At 34.8% G+C, this 25,221-nt stretch overlaps 1 protein-coding gene across 1 annotated transcript in view; it reads right to left on the bottom strand.

Annotated features, from left to right (window-relative positions):
- LOC149789308 (THO complex subunit 7 homolog) overlaps positions 1-24,717 on the bottom strand; it is a 43,235-nt gene extending 18,518 nt beyond the window's left edge. Inside the window, exons 1-3 of the mRNA XM_089975516.1 lie at positions 24,610-24,717; positions 13,125-13,245; positions 8,719-8,846 (exon numbers count right to left, since the gene is read on the bottom strand). Coding sequence (XP_089831642.1) covers positions 8,719-8,846; positions 13,125-13,245; positions 24,610-24,625 — 265 coding nt within the window. The 5' untranslated portion in view covers positions 24,626-24,717. The remainder of the gene's footprint in view (positions 1-8,718; positions 8,847-13,124; positions 13,246-24,609) is intronic.
- Between the last annotated feature and the right edge of the window lie 504 nt (positions 24,718-25,221).

The following is a 25,221-nucleotide window of genomic DNA, read 5'->3' as shown; positions in this document are numbered from 1 at the left end:
TACTTTAATTACCTTAAACTTAGTCATCAATCAGACAACAGAATCAAGTTGACCTAACACAAAACTGTGATCACTAGCTCTTATGCAGGTAGGATTTGCCAGCCATTTAACCTTTCTTCATTGTACCCTCATTACTAGATTTGATATAAAAGATTAATAAAAGTGATAATACAATGGGGGTGAACTTTTAATTAAACGCAATAGCACTTCTTAAGTTGGGAGATCAAAATTCAGTATCAGTATCTCAAGGAAACGCTTGCAGGCTTCACTGTGATGGTTGATTTACACATTTTGTGTCTGAATGCTAGAAGGCATGTCATATTTATGATTACGCTGAAATCAAATTAAAAGATAAAACTAAAACACATATTTCACTTGACAATTATTACTTAACTAGTGTTTCTTAAACTGCTGCCAACATTTTAGTTTATAAAATTTCATGGTTATTTACATTGTGCTGACAATCAATTTTATAATGATAATTTAACAACATATATGAGTTCTTATTAAAATATGTTTATTTCATGATCTTGATTCAAATTTATAATCACTAATTGCCCTTATCGACTAATTAAGGTTTCATTTACCAGTTTTAATCATGATTTTATTAATGTTCAACAAACTGGGAACAATTTTGGTGCATTTTCTTTTTAAAAAAGGGATTCATGCCTGCCTTCACATCATAAATGGTCTGCCAGTGATTCAGACATGCTACATTGAGAAGCAGTGTAATGTGATTCCTAGAAAAATGTAATGTACAAAATGACTGTTTTATTTTTTGAATACATTCCCCTAACATGACCACAGCTAAACTGACAGGCATGTAACCTGTGGCAACATTTACTGGGCCTTTGGTCACCCGAGCCAGTATCAGCGGATCCATTAGATTCATTAAGAAGGTCAATTGTAAATACCAGCCAAGAGTTTCTATTAGGTCTTGGACTGAAACATTACACTTGAATGAAAGACTGCAGAGATTGCTATAAACCCATAAACTGAAATCCTCATGAGGATTACCTGATCTCCTGAATCTTTTTAGGACCACTGAACTATCAGATCTGAACAGGTCATAGACTGGGTCCATCAAAAGGGCATACAACTCACCCATTCTGCATGCTGAAGTTACAGCTTTTGAAGATTGTTTGCATCCTATCACCTTTAGTCAAGTATTGGCTAACAGCCCAAACTGATCTGAGTTGAATAACATCAAAACCCCTGAGAGGATGCCTGAAGGTGTTGGATATCATTATTCATGGAGCAGTAGTCTTTGACTGCTAATGGTGCTAAATCATTCTGCACTAAAAGCCTGAAGAAAGCGTCAGCCTACAGGAATGCAGTACTCCAAGGAGTGATGCTGTTAGCTTTGCATCAGTTCCTGAAACATGTCAAAAAGTGGAGGGCTTTCTAGCTGGTGATATTCTATCCACAGATTCAAATTCCTTTCTTTGCAAGGCTCTCCCAACAAGAGACAGACATAAAGGAGAGGCAGGTATGGACTGGGATGAAAACACCTGTGACCATAGCTATTTTAATAGATTTGGTCTCACTGGGAATGTCTATAGCTAAACTGAGTAGGTAACTCATCCAGACTTGTTCCACATGAGAGGGACTATCAAAAAATACTATGCAGTTCTGACCCCTCAATTTCTGAAATATTTTTGGTGCAAAAGCCTTGGAAGGGTAGGCACATGTCTAAAACCCATCTGAACTCCTCCCAACTAGACAAAGGAGGGCAGTTTGTGATTCATACTTGTTACAAAAATATCTGTTCATGGATGCCTCCAAAGCACACAATTTATGAATGAACCACTCAGTAAGGGTCTGGCCCCTTCCTGATGATGATCTGGCCAAAATAATGAACCTGTCAGAAATGTGTCTGATCTGGATGGTTATATTTAGCTTGAAGCCATAGCGAAAAAACTTCTGAACAAGAATACATAGATTAAGTAATTTCATCTCTACACCCCTCCTTTCAGGAGATAAGTCACAAGCAACAATTTGTCTGACATGATAAGGACTATTTTTCTGTAAAGTTGATCTCACCAGAAATGAAAAAGTGATTACTATAGCCTTCATTTTCAGACCACACTTGCTACTTAACATTTTACAGCATAGCAACATGTGGGCTCACAACCGTACAAACTGGAGTCCACATAGAGGAATTCCTATCACGAAACAATTCTTGTCAAGCAACTGATGCAGGAATACTATTACTTTGGTCATGATTATAACTGGATGATTGAGTCGACTTGGTGCTGGCCATCAGGGCAATCTGCAAAGGACATATGAAAAGGTGGGCAATAAGAATCAAATCCGCTGCCACAAAGAGCAACTATCAACTGTAGAAACTGTCCTGCTAAAATCCACTCCGTGTTGGAAATCGACTCCATGAATTTGATCATCTGCACCTCAAGTAAAGGATGGAGATGGACAACATTAATGTTGGTCAGAAACTCCATGACCAGTGAACAAAATGCTGGGATGGGTCGACATCTAACATTTCCATTCAATACAAATTCCAGATGACGTATCATTCCTAGCCTTTACCGAAATTGAACTTACCATGGTTTTTTGGAGGATGAGTGACATTGCTGTTGATGAAGTTGACTGAAAATGAGTGACATTGCTGTTGATGAAGTTGACTGAAAATGAGTGACATTGCTGTTGATGAAGTTGACTGAAAATGAGTGACATTGCTGTTGATGAAGTTGACTGAAAATGAGTGACATTGCTGTTGATTTTTGTGAACACTGATGAAATGATATTTAGACGTAACAGGAGTGCACAAAATTAGTATATTTTACCTTGCTAGGCAAACTGGATGAATTTATGCTGAAGCCAGGTAAGTAGGGACATGAAAAGATGCATCAGTTATGTCTGGACTGACCTCAAATTCTCCCCCTCCCAACTGAATGTGCTATTTCCATTCTGAACTTAACTGTGGGAATGTATTTCTTGGGCCAGCTGAGGTCTAGGAATAGCCTGAGTTTGCCACTGGCTTTGGGCACTAGGAAATGCTTGGAGTAAAGCCCAGAAAGTCTGGTTTGCAAACTATCTCTATTTCAAATTTTTGAAAAAGAAACCAGTTCTTCTTACATAAAACGCTGGCTATTTCCAAATCTGATGCCATGTCTAGCATGAATGGGGAATGGGCCTGAATAAATGAAATCTGAATCCCCTCTAAAACAATTTGAACCACCGAATCAATTTGTGAAAATAGTTTGATCCAATACTGCTGAAAATGAAGGAGTGGTGCCAAGTGGAATGCGGTCTATGGCTGGGTGGGGTGGAGAGTCAACAACAGTCTCTGGGATGTTTGGGAAAAGGAAACCTTGTTTCTTATCCCCTTCACATTACTTCCTGAAGTGAAATTTGATCACAGTTGAAACTGTTGTTGTTCGGCAGTTATTGGCTTCTTATCTCTTTGCCACTGCACTGCCTGCCTCCACACCTCTATTCTACTGCCAAACTGTGATGGCACCCCAATGATTTAACATGGACAGCAAAGTAAAGGTGCTGCTTGAGTGATGACGAGAAAAGACAGAGGTGTCTCAAAACACTAAATTTAAGTTAGTTGAAACGTTCTGGGCATTAACCATAGAATTATGCATAGCAACCCTTATTAAAGATTCCTATCTTCACTAAATGTTCAGTGGGTTGAAAAGTGGCTAGCAATACTGGTCTAATATGAAAGATGTTGCTACAAATGTGATGCACAATCTTAGATAAGTCTTTGAAAATGTTCATATCCACCTTGTAAAAATGGTAAGGTCATCATATTCACTGCTACAATGTTTTCATCTAAAGTGAGAAAGCTTAGTGGTAAATGTGTCTGAATGTGTTTGATACCAGCATTATAAAACACCACTGGCAGATGGCTATTAAAAACATGACTTGGAATAGCAAGGATCATGTTTCTTATCTCTGCTGACTTAGGCAGTAGAGAAGAGTTCATATGACAGGCCTGGCATACATTTGGTAGTGGTGATAAGTCAGCAACACACAATTTATTTTTTTGACAGCCGCTTTAGGATGAACTCAGTCCATTCTATTGTGGGATCTGAGCATGCTGAATCACCTTGGTTGTCCCCACAATCTCTGTGAGAGCTGCACCAATGCAGCATTACCTCCATCTCTGTGCAGGATGAGGCATTGCCATTGTCTTTGAGCATGTCACAGTATCTCTCCAATGGATAAACTGTGAGCAAATGACTTGCTGGTTACATTGGTGGCTGGCCAGTCTCACAGCATGTTTGGCTGATACAAAGAGCTGGAGAGGAAACTTGATGATCTGCTATATGGTCAGCTCTGTTGCTGGCTGAATGGCATGTATGACTGTCAGTTATGGAACCACCAATGAAAAATGTACAACAAAATAGACTGATTGGTCAAACTGATCCCTGAATGGTTCTACATACCACAAAAATGTCAGACAGTAGGCAGAATAGCCTCCTGAAGTGACATATCTCCGGTCACTATACAAAACGTATGACCAAACAGAAGGCAGGACAGGCTTGTCAGCAACATGAGTAAGTATGGTGTATGGCATGAAAGGATGGTGAAATGGCTCATCAAGATTCAAAAAATACACTATGCCCCAAGAATTATGAGCCTGAAAGGCATCCTTAAATCTGCAGGGGAAACATGCCAATTGGACTGCCTAGACAAGATGGGGCACTCCCACATTAACTCCAAATCATCAATGTATGTTTGAAGGAAATATGGACAAAAATGATCCCAAGGCCAGAAACTGCATCACTTCCTGTACCAAGCAATACATCTCTGACTCTATCAACATCTGTTAAGAATGCAACGATGGCAACTCTGCAACCCACTGTTTCTTAAATTTGATGGATGGGATCATCACAGCTGGCATCTTGAACACAATTTTTTAATTTGGGAGGCATGGTTCCCATGCTTTTCTAAATACAAATTTCCAGGTCTTTTCCAGGACGAAATTAATTTTTTCAAGGTTAACATATGACAATTACTGAATGGAATTAAAGAACATTTTGGATTAAAAAACATGCATTTTCCAAATCTGAAGATGTTTCTCTTTCAAGACTCTCCAAAACATCTAAGTCAAGAAAGATGATCATGTACAAAACCACAAAATGAGTCACACAAAACAAATCTGACTATATTCCTATAAACTGGCATTTAATGCCATTTCAATGTACAGAATACAAATGATAAGTTTGCTGACCTGCATTATGTTGCTACATATAAACAACATAATGAGCATGAATTATTTTGTTTCCTTTCAAACTTTTAATTCCAAAGAATTCTAGAGCAAAATGTGTGTATGTTATAAAAAGTAAAGATTTCCTATCATAGTATAAAAAAAAAAAAAAATGCAAAGTTTTGGAATCTTGTTACAAAAAAAGTTTAGCCCTGAAATTATGTCTCAAACAAGATTTTTCAACCAACCTAAACTCCTTAAGATGATTTGGTTAAAAATTTCATCATTTAAAGACATTTACATAAGGGCTGATTTAAATTTTGACAAAAGACCTTCAAAATTATATATTGTTGTATAAACAAAGACTGAATTTTCTGTAAAATCAACTTGTCTTCTTGTAGTTCAATAAACCAGTCCCCAAACCTGTATTGATACATGGGCTCTTATTGTTTTTTAAGATATAATAAAAGGGATGACAATTTCCCATTTCTCAGGCGTTCTATTTAAGATCCGAAACCAATGCTTCAAGCTACATGTCACTGTGTAATAGTATCGCACCAAAGTTCAGCTCAGAGATTCAAAATTTTTCTAATCTGGGTTTCTGACGAATATTCCAACCCCATTTTTCACATTTGGACATTTTGGATGGAGCATGAGTTCAGAGCAATTACATATAAAAAGTTTGGAATTGGACGCAACCGTAAGGTAGCTTACCAGTGGGCCAAGCAAATTTAAACTAGGTTATATCAAATTATACCTGCATGAAATCGATAGGAAAAATATTTATTTTCCCAAAAATGGCAAGTATTATAATCGATATGTCTTTAATCCGCTGACAGACTAGACGAAACTAAGCATAGATGAAACCTGACCCGGTACTCACCATTTGCGTTAATAGTCAAATTGCTTCACAAATCTAAAAAAGGCATCGGAAGTCCAATAGTCACGTGATATCAACAAACAATTCCTTTTTAACTTTGTTGTACAAAATTTCAATTATATTAAATGACAATCTGATACCTTTTGGAAAAACCAGAAAGAACATATAATTCTCAACATATTTATTTGGAGAACAACTACAAGAAACTTGGCCAGTCTGATTCATCAAGCAGAGTAGTCTGGTTCCCTGCTTTGTATGCTCCCTATGCGAGAGAGCACATGTCAACGTGGTAGTCACATGATACAACAAAACTCCGAAGTTGGTCTCAGAATAAATATGGAAAATTTTGTGCTCTTTCGTTTTTGTATTTTTATAACAACCAGTATATGACTTTCATTTAATAATTTTTCTACAATATTTGAAAATGACGGTTATGAGATTCTGTATGCTCATGCGACATGCTATCGAAATTGCTAGTACCAGCTCAAATTTCATCAACACATTAGTTTTTCGTCTTTCAGCAGATTAAAGACATAATGATTTTAATACTCTCACAACTTCTGAGAAAATAAATAATTTTCATATCAATTTCATGCAGGTATAACTTGATTTAACGATGTTTAAGTTTGCTAGCCCATCCACTAAGCGGCTATGCTTTAACGCCACCATGTTGGCCTCTTGTGATGCTAAACTGGTTTTCATACCTTCCATTAAAAAAAAATAATACAGATATCTGTCTGTGAAACAAAAAGTCTACTAGATGAATCTAATCCATTGAGCATTTGGATTGTCTCAACAAATATATTTATGGCAAGCACCCAAATGATCCATACTGCAACCTCCTAATATTCTGGTTAGAACTCGATAAATTAAACTCATGATCAGTTCAGTTATGACTAAATGATGTAATTGTTTCAGGCATCACGTTGTGGAGGAAAATACCCGGGTTTTTCCCAACTTTCATCAATATTTGCACAATTCAAGGACTTTTCAGTCAGGAAAAAAAAAAAATTCTCCAGACTTTTTCCCAATAGCGCCGGGAATCCTGGGGAGGTCCATCTTTACATCACCTTGCTATGCTAGCAATCGATGCCATCTTCAGGTGAAAGAAAAAACACATGAGCTGAAACTTTTTCTGTTGCTCTTGAAGCTTTTCCGTGACCATAATGCACAAACACTAGGTTGCAGATGACGAATCCATCATGCAAGCAAGGCATGTGTTATGTTGCCTTCATTAGCTTGAAATTTTTTGCATGTTTGCATTCCATGCCAATGTTCAACTGAAATGATGATAAAAATTCTGAAAATAACAACCTGAAAGAGTTAACAAATCAGTAACACACTTGCTACTTAAAACAAGTAAAAAATAAGCAGTGAGTGCAAATAAACAACCAACTATATGCAGCAATGGCACCATGTCAAATCACAAGGTCACAATAAGTGCAGTCCACAATGAGAAGAAATTCCCATAAAGATTTATCAAAAGTAAAAAACTGACTGCAACATGTAGCAAACATGCTAATATGAACTATAATACAGACTTTCTGGATGAATGGGTTCAAATCCATGATAATTTTCATGGAGTTGAGAGTTCTTGCAGTATTATGCTGGACTATTCAAAATGGCAAACATCTGGTTGATGGGCATCCATCTAGAGCTGGTATGGGTAGGTAAGATGTACGAGTTTTTTCCCTACGTCTAAAAGGTCAATAGATGAAAAGATTGTGTTTTTTCTTGGGGGGGAATGGTGGTAGCAGAGTGTGATTGGGGAATGTATTAAAAGGAGAACTGTATCTTTCTGTCACAAATTCCATATGATATTGACATCATCTACAAAAATACTTACAACTGTCATACTTTCATAGCAAATGTATTTCTGACCAATTTGCAAAAGATACATGAGAGTAATGTGATGTTCCTGACAACTGTTACAAATCAATTAACCAATTAATGAACTGTGAGGAAAAACTGAATTAAATATTCTTAAATATTTCCAAAAAAGCTACTTAATAACGACCTGTCAAGAATTTTTACCAAAATTATATCAACAAAAAGCAGTCCTTTCCGCAACCCTTATGAAAAAGCTTGGATAAAGTAATGCTACTTTTTTATTTTTAAGTAGGAGATTGGGAAAATATGGATATTTTATACAGTATGAAATTAATGTAAACTGCTGAAAAAATAAAACCTTTACTTGATTTTTGCTCTATCTTCTTAAAACACCCAACTCCACATCTGAGCTTGCATTACTATGATCTAATTTTCAATATAAAATTTGAAGAAAAGATAATATGGATACCAGGGACATTTTGGAAAAGTAGTGAAAAATAGTAAGCCTGTCAAAAAATAAGTTAAAAAACCAGGGCTGCTGTTAAGACTGAAATAGGTGACACATTCATTCATGGACAACAACTGTTATGCAACAGCTTTTTCAACAGGCAAAGTTACTCCCAGTGATGATGAAGTAGTGATGTAATTTATATTGGTGTGTTCACAAAGTGCACTGAATCATCCAACATTGTACACAAAAAATATTTTATATGATATTTACTAGTCCTCAGTCAGCCATAACATTACTTTTCCAATTAAACTGCCCTGATTTGTTATTCCCATGTATCAACAAAACCAAATGAAAAGTTTTGTGTAAGTTCCATACCTATCTCCCGACTAAGGTTGTCATAATTCGCTTGCTCCTTGAGATTCATTTGATAAACAGTGGCCGACTTCTCCATGGTGTGTTCACATTGGGCCAGTGTTGCAAGCATCCTTTGACAGGTCAAGCGACTGAAAGAAACAAATGTGTTAGATTGTACATGTCATTCCATGCCAATTTTTATGTTTGCACAGACCAAAATTCTTTAAATGTACAAAAAATAAACGATAAAGTTAAAAACAGAAAACCCTTACAATGCAGGATTGAAATCTGATATATAACTCTTTTTTTTAAAGAATTTCTCTGATGGTACATCATCAAAAAGCTTTTTTTTTACAGAAAATATAATCTCTCAAGATTGTAAAAGCCTAAATGATAAACCTTTACTTTCCAACAGTGTCAGGCCAGTTATGCTCATTTTTCCATTCATGAGCCTCTATGTAGGGACTGACGTCTGACATACTTACTGAAAATAATCGGCGATAAGTCTGTTTGTATGGTTCTTTATTCTTGTTTAAGTGCTAAGTATTTAAAGCCCAATGCCGCTGTTTTCATAAATTTCACCATTATTCCAATCTACCTAAAGTTTTGAAGGAAGGAAATGATTTGCTATAAAAAGAAGGAAATGATTTGTTAAAAAGCTATCTTACATTACCCGTTCTTTGAAATAATCAGGATGTTAGGTTTAAATGATGCTGAAATATTCAGTTTAGAATTAAGAGGGCACCTCTTAATTCAATTGCCAAAGATGCTCCTGATTTCCCTCGTTTTGGGGGAGTGTTCCAAAAGTAGTGATGTGATACATTCAACAAATTGTTAGTGACTAATCTAATAGCAACAACATTCACCTGTGGCAGACAAATTAACAAATTAATTCAAGAAGGGATGCAGACAGGCTGACTGCTTTTAAAGCGGATTTGATAAGAAAAAGTGTACATTTGAGAACAATAAGACTCCAGTGAATACTGGTGATCAGCTGGGCTGCTGGAATACTTAGAAAGGCAAACATGAGCTGAAGACAAACCCAGCTGTTGTGCATTTCCATATTAATAAATAAGTATATGACACACACTTGTAATACATAATGTTAGTTTTGCAGTTAAAGAAAAAAGTACTCGTAAATGCAAGTCTGAGTACTGCCTCATATCAAATGTGTATCACATAAGGATCACCTACTGTATCAGACACAGCGTGGTGTTGGCTTCTTTTGCTGACAAAGTCTATATCAGTTGACCCAAGCATGTTGCCAATGCACATCTGGAACATAGGCTTGTAAAAAGATTAACTTTTGCTGACCTGACCTGAAAGCTCTTAAACTGTTAAAAGTACTATGCTCGATTTTGTTATTATTCTGCATGTACATATTATCTGATTCCTCCAACACAAAGTTAAATAAAGGTAAATACAGACTTCATAATCTGAGTTTATCAGGGAGACCATGCTGAACTATAACAGTGAAAAGCATGCTGCGCATAGCATCACTTAAATCCTTATTTGTTGCCAGACATATATTAGTTGCAGATTTTCCCTTATTCATTGTTTTAACCAAACTGCATTCTTCCAGATAACATTTCAGCTGGTCCTTAATAGATGTTTCATTTATGTTGAATCATGCACTCACGAGTTACTAAATTTCAATGATATAAGCGATCATACAAATAGAGATAATATTTTTAAAAAGGTACACACAATAATTGTACAAGGCATATAACCATCATAATTTATATGTTAATAATATAGTGGTAATAATAAAGGCTAAAATTCTCATATAGATCAACTAAGATCAATATCCATCAATTTTAGTTTTGTGTTTTGGCTGAACAAACATCATAACTTTCCACACAATGGAAAGCTTGATGCTTCGGTGTCTCCTATGTTAATAGTCGACGAATTTGTCTTTCGTTTTGCGACAGCAGTACAGGCCAGTTAATCATTAAAACCCTGAAACTGGCTTGTGTTAAGAGGGAATTTTGACCATCAATTATACCAGTACATTGATGTGTAATTGCCTTTTATTCCATATTAGCACAATTACCATAGTTTTGCAAAACGGGGTGTAAGACATGCCTATGAACTTTTTAAATGCCAAGTAGGGAGAAAGAATAAAGAAAAAAGATATTGGGAATCTAAAATCAGGTTTTCCGTGGCATTTTTAAAACCTTGTTTTCACAAAATATTGATCGATCTTCCCGGTCCATTATGCGTGAAATTTGCAAAAGGACTTGCCGTTTCTCCATGTGACATTCCCTATTTACCCCCAGGATGTGCCCTATTTTCATATTCTGGTCAGCTGTGGTCAAACTGCATAATAGCTAAAGATTAGTCTTAAATAAACAAGCATGAAAGTCATCGTGACTAATTAAAAGTTAATCCTTATCCATGCAACTATTTTGTGAAAACAATTGACCCTCATCGTAATTCAAATAAACCATGTTCTACACTATTGTGTGTTACGCAAGCACCAGCAATTGATTGCCAAATAAAGGATTCCCAATTTTGTTGAACTAAATGTACCAAAATAGCCAACCTCATGGTACCGTACATGTGGTGCCTATTTGCCCCTCTTTGTATATCCAACCTTATTCCCTTATTGTCAACTCATAAAGCATTTAGTATTGTTTATTATAAAACATGTATTCTGAATTAGCTTTTTTGAGAATACATTTGCTGCATGGTACTTATTTCATTCCTTTTACTTTAACGATTTTATGTGATTAATGTTTAAACTTAACATTCTATTTAGTGAAGAAGTGAATTCTTTATAGTAAAGTAATTATTATGTCAAAACAATAATTTACAGGTGATACAAAAAAGCATGCAAGACTTTTCTTGTTTAGAAGAAATGAAAATCGAAGACATAATGTAATAATTGGGGAGTTCTCTGCAAAAAATCGGAAGATATTATGAAATCAGGAGGTAGGCATGGAGGACCAAAAAAATCGGGAGTTTTCCCTACCTCCCGACATGAAAGTTGACAGGTATGGTGTAAGGTCGCTTACATCAAAGGAAGCTACAACTCAGCTTTTATGGTATTAGCATAATTTTCGAAGCATTATTTCCAAAACTTTATTATTATATTTTGGAGATATCATAAAAGTTTAGTGCAATGGTGCCCATGATTCAATTCCAAGGGATGTACTTAATTTAGCGCATAATCAAACCTACAATGTACATGCAGTGGCGTCATTATGTAAATACTTTCAGCAGCCTAATTGCAAGCATTGAATCGAACTATATTGTTTGTTCGTTGTGTTGTCATACTGGGATCACATTTTAAAGAGTTTAGGTATTTACAATTTCAAAGCAAAGTAAGAACGTAATTACTGGTGCACTGATATAAAATTATGAAAAAATTATCATTTCTCCCGACTTTTTCCAGATTTCCCAGTTGCGTGGGAACCCTGTTTGTAGTTGCTGGTCATGGTGGTAAATGCCTTTGCAATTGCTGGCCATGGTGGTAAATGCCTTTGTAATTACTGGTCATGGTGGTAAATGCCTTTGTAATTGCTGGTCATGGTGGTAAATGCCTTTGTAATTACTGATCATGGTGGTAAATGCCTTTGCAATTACTGGCCATGGTGGTAAATGCTTTTGTAATTGCTGGTCATGGTGGTAAATGCCTTTGCAATTGTAACTTCTGTATGTATGATAAAAAATGTTTATTATGCAATAAGTGTCAGAACATCAAATGCATTAGGAGCTTCTTTGGAAAGCCAGATGTTTAGTAAACCATTTGATAGTTCTCTTAAGCCAATATTCTATATTGTTTAATAAGCCATACTAGAGATTACGGGTCTTAATAGGGACAATTAAGGAGACATACATGCTGAACAAATAATGGGTATGGAAGAAGCTTACAGAACTGATGTCCCAAAAGTGTCATCATGGAAAATATTAATATCCTGGAATGTCCTAAAAATTAATATGCATTAGAAAATTATTGTTACAAACAATTTTGCACTTCTCAAATTTCAGATGTCCCAACATATAAAATAAATATGTTAAATATATATTTGAAACACAAATCCAATATCCTTTCAAAGAATTACCATTTATTGTAGGAATAAATTGATGGATCTCCAGCAGGAGTTCAAGAGCATCAAAAGCTCTAGTGTATTCCATATCACAAGTTTCAAAAGGTGGGGCTCAATGACATGGATTATAAATGGTCACTGGGGGCCAAAAAAGGGACCTCTCTTACGATGGAAAAATATAAAATACAGTGTTAACTTCAAAATTTTAAGAACCGATTCCTAAAACCATACAATTTCCATTTCATCTACTGCTCCCCCTAATGATCTGCCCACATTCATTCCTGATCATTCAAGACAAATTCATTAGGATTTTCACCTATTTCTAAGTCAGATATTGTCTTGAGACGGCCAAAGAGCAACCCTGTGTATCTATACCTCTCTTCATCACTCTCAGAACTGTGACACCATCGAATGAGAGTTTTCAACAGATTTGTTATTCTTTTGTCATCATTTCCACCATCTCCATCAATTAGCAAGCGTTTCTTTATTATTTCATCTGAAATGAAAATTACAAATACTGTAATAATTATTAAAAGTTTCAAAATGTTGATTTAAATTCTCAGGTCATATCAACTGTTTCTGATGATAAAATGAGTGATTTATAAGGTTTTAGTTGCCAATTTTGATCACGATTTTCTTCATGTTCAACACATAAGGGTAAAAAATTTTGTACTTTTTAGTAATAACAAAAACAGGGATCCACGACTGATCCCACATTATAAGTGGGTTCGCACATTATCAGAGCACGAGTTATCAAGGGAGTGGGGGGTGTGTGTGTGTATATATATATATATATATATATATATATATATATATATATATATATATATATATATATATATATATACACATATACATATATATATATATCTCTGTGTGCATATATGTGGGTGTTTTCATTCTCTTATTTGAATTATGCCATTTCCCAGTATGCATATCTGCAATATTTTATTTTCAAGTGGAAACTTTGTATGCATATTGTAAACACATTTTGTATAAAAATTAACATATTCATATGCAGTGAATTTTGGCCATGACTTGAGAGCACTGTAGAAGCTATACAGTGTAATAATATTTAACTGATATGAGTAACTAGATTACAGCATTATAATTATAAATTAGTAAAAATGCTTAATCAACTACCCTTAAACAAGAATTTTATTTTACTTTATGAAATTTCACTATGAAATTGCAGTTGAAAAATTGTCATAATTTGTTTTGAAACAGCCCGTGTAACAAGTAGATAAGAGCAAATGCACACGTCTTCTTACTATACAGTTTGTCCCAATTTCTTTGTTAAACGATAAAACATTAATGTAACTATTCATAGATAATACAATGAAGCATTAAAGTCAGCATATGAATGAACTAAAACCTTCTTCCCATCTGAATTGAAACAGCCAACATGTCAGTGAATCTATTTTTAGAAAGAGGGATTTTCTTAATGTAATGAGATTCTAGCCGCGTTACAATAGTCAATTCATAGGATTGCAAAATTATGGTTATGTCAGCATGTGTAGTAATGTCAGGTATTGGTTAAATAGTATTTGCTTCACTGCTTTTTTTCTGAATATTCACAAAAATCAGTGAAAACACCTTTAACCTTATAGCGCTTCTCGATTTCCAAAACAAAGTTATTATCCCATATTTTTATGACCTACATAATTGTATTTTTATGCTAAATCTTCAATAACATAATATTTAGACTTTGCTTTCTATGAACTGAATATTTCTGTGTGTTTTTATTATATGGTAAGTTGCCAAAATGTTTATGAAAACAGATAAATCTAACAGTGTACTTCCCAGACAACAGCAATGTCCTTTATTGTTTCTCCCTGAGAGGTCCACTTACAGTTTCAAACAGATTTTATGAACAAAATAATGCACACACAGAACTTAAAATCTTCAGGTCACAGAGTCTATTCTTAAAACATAAAGTGCTATTTACATAATATTGTTTCAGTTTCAAAACACAAATTTGTGTTTTTATCATCATATGATAAGTTGCTGAAATCGGCCAGTGATAGTTGCTATTGCCAAAGACATATATAGCACATCTCTGCTATAGCTTACTCAGGAAAGGGTTAATGGTTAATCAGCTATCAAAACACATGCCTCTGAATGTGCAAAGCTATTTGATGGATTGATGCCTACATTTCACATTGAGCTAAAACACAACACCAGAAAAAACTGGCCAAGGCAAGGGAGCATCTCAAAAGCCACAGCTACATACATGTAATACACATATAAAAAAAATCACAGGGTGAAATCATTTTCACTTTCCAAAGAGAAAAAGGTGAAATTTTCATTTTTTAGGCTAGTCGCCCACTTCACCTGGTAGCATGACCCCTGAGATAATGATAATTTGTAAACAACATGTTTATTTGGATTTGAGTTCAGGGCCTTGGTGCTTCCTTTGGAAATTCTTTGTGCTACCTGAATTTTGCCAGGTTATTTGCAACAATTAGGTAAACAGAACTAACCTTGTTAAAGAATTTGATGGAAATTTCTATTGGAAATGACCTCAAGGCATTTTGTTTGTCATAAGCCAGCTAACAGTCTATATATAACCGAAAACCAAGTAAACAATTATTCATTCCTACTTTAAATTCATTCTCTAAAATCATTGTTTGCTGTGTTGAGAAATAATCTGAGAGGAATCATTTATTTAAAATTATTCATTGGAATTGTTGTTGTTGTTGTACGGTTTAGAGCCATTTTTCAGCACATGATAGGCTATACATGGCGGCCAGTATTAATGGTGGAGGAAGAACCCAGGAAAACCCCGGAAAGAACCACCGACCCATGAGAAGCTACTGGCAAGCTTTCTCACGTACCCACATTGGCCAAATCCGAGACTTGAACCTACGCAGATAGAGGTGAGATGGCAGTGATCCGTAATGGAGAGGACTTTAGACCACTCAGCCACTCGAGGACCCTTCACTGGAATTAAAAGTGCCCATTGACATTTTGGACTAAATCACTATTTCAGAATTATAGTACTGTGAATTTATTCAAGGACATTCTGGATTATATCAGTGTGACATATCAAGGCTGTTGGCACATCTGCTTATTTGAGGCTATTGGCACATCAACACACTGAATACTGGAATTCATTTGGAACACTCTATACTTATGGCCTTATGATAGAAAATTTTAGGAATACCTGGAAAGTTCCTTTTAAATTGTCGCTAAGTATTCTAGGGAAATATATTGTTGAATTTTAGTAAACTTGTTGCTTTTATTTTTTCTGTTACTTAGTTTAAGACCACAGAATTATAACATTGGTGTCATCTGAGTATTAGTACCCAAAGCTTGACATAGAATCATAAGATTGGTGTTATTTGAGTATTAGTATCTAAAGCTTGACAAAGAATCATAACATTGGTGTTATTTGAGTATAAGTACCTAAAGCTTGACACAGAATCATAACATTGGTGTTATTTGAGTATTAGTATCTAAAGCTTGACACAGAATCATAACATTGGTGTTATTTGAGTATTAGTACCTAAAGCTTGACACAGAATCATAAGATTGGTGTTATTTGAGTATTAGTATCTAAAGCTTGACACAGAATCATAACATTGGTGTTTTTTGAGTATTAGTATCTAAAGCTTGACACAGAATCATAACATTGGTGTTATTTGAGTATTAGTATCTAAAGCTTGACACAGAATCATAACATTGGTGTTATTTGAGTATTAGTATCTGAAGCTTGACACAGAATCATAATATTGGTGTTATTTGAGTATTAGGACCCAAAGCTTGACACAGAATCATAACATTGGTGTTATTTGAGTATTAGTACCTAAAGCTTGACACAGAATCATAACATTAATGTCATTTGAGTATTAGTACATAAAGCTTAACACAGAATCATAACATTGGTGTTATTTGAGAATTAGTACCTAAAGCTTGACACAGAATCATAACATTGGTGTTATTTGAGTATTAGTACATAAAGCTTAACACAGAATCATAACATTGGTGTTATTTGAGTATTAGTACCTAAAGCTTGACACAGAATCATAATATTGGTGTTATTTGAGTATTTGTACCTAAAGCTTGACACAGAATCATAACATTGGTGTTATTTGAGTATTAGTACCTAAAGCTTGACACAGAATCATAACGTTAATGTCATTTGAGTATTAGTACATAAAGCTTAACACAGAATCATAACATTGGTGTTATTTGAGAATTAGTACCTAAAGCTTGACACAGAATCATAACATTGGTGTTATTTGAGTATTAGTACATAAAGCTTAACACAGAATCATAACATTGGTGTTATTTGAGTATTAGTACCTAAAGCTTGACACAGAATCATAATATTGGTGTTATTTGAGTATTTGTACCTAAAGCTTGACACAGAATCATAACATTGGTGTTATTTGAGTATTAGTACCTAAAGCTTGACACAGAATCATAACATTAATGTCATTTGAGTATTAGTACATAAAGCTTAACACAGAATCATAACATTGGTGTTATTTGAGAATTAGTACCTAAAGCTTGACACAGAATCATAACATTGGTGTTATTTGAGTATTAGTACATAAAGCTTAACACAGAATCATAACATTGGTGTTATTTGAGTATTAGTACCTAAAGCTTGACACAGAATCATAATATTGGTGTTATTTGAGTATTAGTACATAAAGCTTGACACAGAATCATAACATTGGTGTTTTTTGAGTATTTGTACCTAAAGCTTGACACAGAATCATAATATTGGTGTTATTTGAGTATTAGTACCTAAAGCGTGACACAGAATCATAATATTGGTGTTATTTGAGTATTAGTACCTAAAGTGTGACAACAGTTTAGATCTGCAGTCTAAAGATATATGCCATTATGATTAATTAATACAAACCATATACGAAATTCAATGAAGAAGGAAATGGTGTATATTTTGTAGTTCACTGCCAAGGTTTAAAAAAAATAAAATCCATAAGCTTTTTTAATTTTGTTCACAAGATCACTGACTGGTGCCCACTGAAGACATTAAATATTCCACTATAAAAATCTTTACAAATGCAACAACAATATATAAAAACCCAAAGGTCACCTGATTTCTTATTTAAAGACTTGAATGCAATCATGAACAACCATTGAGCCTTTTATTACTTGTAACACCTAAGAAAACATCCTGCCCTAAAACTCCAGATTACAAAAGTAATGCTAATCAATTGATAGCTTGTTTCATATGCATCAGCATTTGCAACCTGATTACCACACGTCATTGCACTGGTATTACAAACCGCTCTCTAGGAGACTTGTTTCCACTGGTTACTGTAGTCTGGACAGAATACACACAAATATGCTGATTCTTGTTGTCTTAAACATATAATACATTTTTATTTTTGAAAGCAACTGATTGTAAATATAAAACTATGCGTGGCAGACAACGTTTAAAATGGTACATTTGTCCTACTGCAGGTAGAATCACATGTTTATGGGCAATCAACAACGACATTTGATTCCAATATTAATCCAATTAAGTCATAATTGATTCTCTCTTCCTCTATCATAATTGTCAAAGATAATTTTGAAACAATTTAACCTCAGTTCAGCTATGATCACCTAAGCATGACACCAGCCACATGCTGGCTCTGCCCAGTTCATACTGATTTTGCATAAAGGCCAGTAAAGTGTAAATAGTAGTCTAGCAAATGATGATCACTGGTGAATAGGGTCATTCATTATGGACAGCATATGCTCAGTAGAACATTACGCCAGAGGCAATCAATGGTAATTAAGACTGTTGCTCTGGACAAAATTAAAATGCATCATAAAAATGTACAGGTTGGAATAACCATGTATCTGAAATGAGGAAAATTTAAATTCCACACGTCGATTAGTTCAGTTTTAAATTCCACACATCAATTAGTTTAGTTTTAAATTGCACATATCAATTAGTTCAGTTTATGTCACAATGAAGAAACATAACCTTTCTCCCAATACTAGAGAAAACAAACAAAAAATCCACTGGCTTAAGTAGCATGAAACTCGGGAATAGATCTCATATAAAACTCGGAAACTTCCTCCTTAGGATGACTTTGCCTTGGAGGGGTACTGAAGAGCAGTCAGCAGCTTTAAAATCCAGCAACAGAAAAAGTGATAGAGAGGAAACATTCTCCAGTCTTCAAAAAAAATTCAATTATTCACGGGGAAAATCTGGACCAGAAAACTACTAAATGCTTGGTAGATGTGCAACTTAATAACCACAATGTCACTTGTCAGTGATATTCTGAATAAAACTAAAAATGCTTATGGATTTTATTTTTGAAACTCTTGATAGTAAACTACGAGATATACACCTCTTCCTTTTCTTCACTGGCTCATATTAATTAATCACAATGGCTCAAGAAGTATATTTTCTTTCCTGTCTCAGTCTCAGAAACAAACTGCCAGTGATGATTATTCCAACCCACAGACTCTAAAGAAACTGATCCAACACTCAGACTCCAAAGAAACTGAAAGCTAATAAAAACTGTAAAGAGAATAAATCTCCTAAAATTTTAAGAAATCTTAAGCGTAAGTTAAAAACACTGTACAAGTCTTTTGCTTCATTCAACATGAGATAAGAAATCTTGAGCATCAGTTTGCTCTATGAATAAAAAACAATTCCAGCTCTGAGATCACGACTAAAAAATAAATGACTCGAGATATGTTTTGATTCCTGAGAATTTGGCATCAAGGGTAATCCACTTAGAACCCTAAATATAAGACTAAAAGTATCCTGAGACACAGATTCTGCCGTATCTATAAAAAATGTTGCTAACAGTAAGGCATTTGATGGTACAAAAGACAAGGACAGTAAAATAAAATGATAACACTGATATTAGTTGTCGTTATAATGGCAGAAAAGCTGTGGTAGGGGGTACTCCTACAATGTAAGACTCGACCCTGATTACTGCCCAAATAATGGCGCTGTGTAGCCTGTTCCAATGTTGATTAACATTGGAATGTTAAGTCAAATTTTCAGGAATATCTCACACACTTGGCAGCCCATATCGGTGCTTTTCTACAAATTAAAGTTATGTTTTAGTCAGACTTTACTTACTCTTACAGCTTTTTCCTAATAATTTCAAATTCTCTCATGTTGGTCTATATTTAAGTTGGCTGGAATGCGATGGAATCCAGGAATACTGAAATCGGCTAAAAGGATAAGTAACTTAACAAAACAAAGATATCTATATTAATATATTCTTATTTGCTTCATTAAAGAAGCATACTTCATTTTAACCCAATTTCAGCATTCCCAGCTTCCATCCCTTTCAAGCCAACTGAAATGTAGGCCAACGAAACATGAAAACTGGTCCATTTGCTTGTGTGAGATTTTGAATTGATTAGAAAAAAGACTGAGTACGTAAAGTCTGACTAAAACATTATGACTTTAATTCATAGAAAAGAGTTGTTATGGGCTGCCAAGTGTGTGAGATATTCCTCAAAACATGCTACACAGTTCCATTATTAAGGCAGTAAGACCTTGATGCCCAAAATATAAATATCAGGGTGGAGGCCTTACACTGAAGGACTATGGTGACGGGTATTATCTAGCGATAACAACATAACTTGGGGGCACTTAAGTCAGGCCAAGTGCCACCATCTTACTATTTTTTTACAGACAGCACCCCTCTTTATGGGGATCCCATTCTTTAACTTTGATTGGATAATTTCATGAATACATGGAAAAGTTTACATCATAACCTAAGCAAAGGAAACCATCTGTACGTTATTGGTAAGAGTTTGATACAGCTCAGAGAAAAATTTCCTGAAAAATCACAAAGTGTGGATCAGGGAGAGTTTCATGCAGATGAGGTTTTATTTATGTATCTAAATATGGAATGTGTCAAGAACTTTTTGGCCCTTATCTTCATCTTTGACTGGAAATGCATGCCAGTTCTCTCCCTTGAGCTGCTAGTAGCAGTAGTAACCAGAGTCTGATGTTTTATCATAAAAGTACAACAAAATCTGTGACAATATGAAATCAACTTATCTGTACAATAAATATACATGTACATATATTTATAGTACAAACAAGATTTATTTTAATGTACTTACTGATAAAACATCAGACTCTTTTGGTAGCAACTATAGACTCACTGGATAAAAATATCGTTGCTACCATTACCAGTAACCAGCAGTTTGTTTTTATTATGACTGCTACAAAATACAATGTAGTATCAAACCTAGTTGATACCTTTGGAAATGAAATTAATGTAGTGGTAAAGAGATTAATAATTTTTTTTACTTGTCTCTTCCACAGATGAGATGTCATTGTTTTCTGTTAGAAGATTAGGACAACCCCCCATAAATCAAAAAGGTCACGTGCACTGCTTATTCCGCTACATTCGGAAATGAACACCATAACGAAAGCTAAAGTTGTTTATCTGATGTACTTTTATAATGACCACATGTACATCTCTGGGTCTTTCTGCCTCTGAATTCAATCACTTTAAATATCTACATCTTCCCACGTGGCCGCTAGTCAAAGCCTTTGAACTTACCACCCAGCTATTGCATCATGTTCTTTTTGATGTACTCTTATAAAATGGCAACATATATGTATCATGGGGTCTTTCAGTCACTGAATTGTCATTGTAAATATCAACACAGCTAATTGATCAACACATTTTCCCACAAAGCAGGTGGCTGAAGCAGGACTAGCAAAAAGTCTTTGAATTTTGCCCCACACATATTACATGCGTACGGAGGACTGCTGCCTCAGTGATTTTCTGCATCCCAGATCAAAAATTGGCATCCATACCGCCATGTCGGACCATTCTGCGCGTCGGGTAATTCTGTGCAACAATACGTCATTTCTGTAAACACTGGAACACGTGCTATTTTGGGTCAAAAATCCATTTTGTATCCAGAAAGAAGAATCATACATTAATTAAGAAAAGTGATATTGATAAAGTGTACAAAAATATCCCAAATTTAGACTCGAAATGCATATAAAAATGTGATTTCTAAATGGCAACGTGAAGACCCACTCCATGACCTTCTTGAACCGGTAACCCAGAAAATTCTATTTACCATACATCTTTTAGAATCATACAAATAAATACATTGTATAAAAGATGGAAATGTGTACCTTGAAACAAAGCTATTTTAATCCAAGTTTCCAATTTTGCAAGAAGTTGTCCCACACATACAAAATCGTCTGCTACCCAGCGTGTCTACTTGCCATTACAACATAAATTCTCAACAAATTACCCAGCGCATAGTTTGTTTCTAAATTCTGTAGTAATTTTTCCCCAGCAACAAGACGTTGTAAACACATTACACCCTATTCAGGGATCGTCCTGGGCTTTGCCAATGTCGCAAATTGCGATTTTTTTCCCTTATTGGCGACAAAAATATCCCATCTGGCGATTTTTTTGGCGACATACTTATTGGTTATTTAATTTGTACATACAATCATGGATTTGGACTGGATAAATTAAAAGGCAGAACTAAAGGAAGCCACAAACTTGACTAAGCAATGCACTGGAATCAATCTGTTACACAAACGATCCTTTTTTCTTATTGACAACCCCATCTTTACAGTGCATTGTTACATCATAATCTGCTTATGCTGACGTCTGGGCTGAGGACTGTATGCTGCGATACAGTCAATCATGCTACCGCACTATATCTACAACTGACCGACTTCTGAAGACGCGAATAGAACGGATACAATTAATTGTATCGCTAATCCTTCTGTTTTTTTGTTTTTTTATACATACACCAATACAATAGTTTTGCTGAACCTTCATAGAAAACTGATAACCTTTTAAGTACCGACTACTGTGTATAAATACAAAGCAAATGGAAAAAATCTCAATCACAATTACATCTGTCGCCAGTGCAGCATTTTACTCATTGATCTTTTCCTTTTGCCATCAGTCCCGTGTTACGGCTGCAGAGACTTAAACTCCGCAACAAGAAATAGCAAAAAAAAAACAAACAGTTTTGCATAATTAATAATAATTATTTATTTCTCAAAATACAGGAGTGAAAGAATCCCTAAATTGGGTGTGAATTTATGCTTATATATACGGTCCAGTATTGCCAGGTGTTGACTCGTGTAAGTTTCATTCGTGGGAATGGAGATCCTATTTTTCTTGTCGAGAAAATTTATACAGCATTCAGTGATCATTCTTGGGATTTAGGAAGCAATTCGCTACAAGTTTTGTGAAGCTAGCCATGGGGGGGGGCTGCTGAGAGACTACTGGTGTCACCTGTCAGCACTGTAGACTGTGAACGTGGATTCCATAAGATGAACCTCATAAAAACTGACATCAGAAATAAGCTCTGCATCCTATCTCTTGAGAATTTAATGAGAATCAGCATGTATAGATGTGAAAAATTAGACTTTGAAACTGCATTCAACAAGTGGGCAGCCCTAAAATGGCGACGGATCTTCATGTAACACTTTGTAACATTTTGTTAATGCTTGTTGTAATTAAAGTATTAACTAACCCATCTTTTGTAATTTTCATTGCCTGTTACATTAATAGACTAAATTAACACTTGGAAAAATGTACACTACTTGTTTTGGCGACACTTTTTGAAAATTGGCGACAAAATATTGAGGTTGGCGATTTTTTTTGCGACAGCTTTTTAAAAGCCAGGACCATCCCTGCTATTCATTACTATTTTTCTTCTATGTAATAGCTTATTTTTCATAAAATGTTGAACTTTACTGTTTTACAAGATTGGTTTAGTTTGCTTAATATCTCTTGCCATTTATTGGCATTTTTACATTGAATTTTGTAAAACTAGCTAAAAACCTGACCCAATTACTCGACTGAACTGCTGACAGAAATAGTCCAAAGTAATATATTTCATTTCTATATCAAGATGGATAAACATTACATCTTTTCAAAGCTATGCGCAGAATAGGAAGACATATCGCGAGTCAGGAAAAACAGGGGGTGGTATCCCCTGTGTCCAAAATTAATATTATTTTGAACAGAATATTCTGGTGACAATTGCACTTTTCAATTGGTAAGCATTGCTGTATTTTATTTTTGTCAATCGCTCGAATTCGAGGAATGTGTTTTGCTTCAATATTGGAAACGAAAACCTTAGGTGTGCAGAAATGCCCGACTGAATGAATATATATATATATATATATATATATATATATATATATATATATATATATATATATATATATAGATAGATATATCACATACATTTGTACATTTTGCCTCAAGAAAAATTCGGTTATATTCTCTAGAGACTGTTTCATGAATTAACCTCCAAAAACATGCCATTACTGGATCTGTATTCAATATTCACACTGAACAAAAAAAGAAATGTCAGTTTGGGGAAAATATTTTTTTGCAGACAATAAAATAAGTTGTTTGTATTTGCTATAAGCAAAAACCATAAAAGGGTATATATTATTTGCTAATTTGTTATTTCTGATGCTTTGATCTTCTCAAAAATTCCATATTTATGAACCTGAGATGAAATATTTAATTTGGCCTGTTATCCTTATATTATCCGCTGATTTCAAGTTCATCAAGAAATATAATATCTGCCGTAAAGCCAAGATGATAGAGCGTCAGACTCTTAGTCCAAGTCTCAATACCTTCAAACAGCACTCCAGGTCGGCGTAACATAGTCAATAATGCCTTAAAAGCATTGTCAAAACTACCAAAAACTACTAACCTCGAAAATATGTGTCGTTAAGAGTCATACGCTTTACGAAAGCGAAATCTATACAATTACCATCGTCATGAAACCATGGCAGTATGAATTTATGATACCACAAAGATTACTTTCTATTAATGTTTTTATTTAAAGTGAGGAAGCTTTTATAAACTGCAAAATCAAAAGTTGAAGTAGCACTAACCGTCATTTACCGCCATTGTTGCTGCAAGGTGTAATGAACGAGTAGGCACTAGCACAACTGCTGTTCCGGTAGCTTTAGCTTCCTTTACAAAGCTGGAACAGGACAACATACATTTAGATGGTGTTGTCGTGCTTAATCATGCTTATTATATTAGTAATTCCTTGCTATCTCTGAAATTGTGGTTGTATAAAAAAAATATAAAGGTTGAGCCAGTGGTATTTGCTATTTTATGATGCAAACCAGCTCTCAAACATTTATTAAATTATAATTTGATTTGGTTAATTCTTGCCCCTTATATATCATCCCTGTAACAGGTTGACCTCTGGGTCGGGGAACACCATCCTGAAGTCACATTGCAATGAAAACGTTTCTGGTTATCATTTAATCTAGGGACAATAAATAATGCACAAAAAAGGAAAACACACCCGCGCGCGCTCGCGCATGCACACATACATATTGCACGCAATATCTCTGGACACAAATTAGATGGGCTGACACAAGTATACAGTATATAGATGACGTAGATCTCTCACTATTACGGTATTAGTTCCTGCTTTATCGCATTCCACAAGTTACAAGTTCATAGTTGAAGCTAATTTAAAAAAAAAATGG

This window comes from Sinohyriopsis cumingii, chromosome 11 (genome assembly GCF_028554795.1).
Source record: "Sinohyriopsis cumingii isolate HCF-2022 chromosome 11, ASM2855479v2, whole genome shotgun sequence".
Classification (NCBI taxonomy): domain Eukaryota; kingdom Metazoa; phylum Mollusca; class Bivalvia; order Unionida; family Unionidae; genus Sinohyriopsis; species Sinohyriopsis cumingii.
This window is presented reverse-complemented; position numbering and strand designations above follow the sequence as displayed.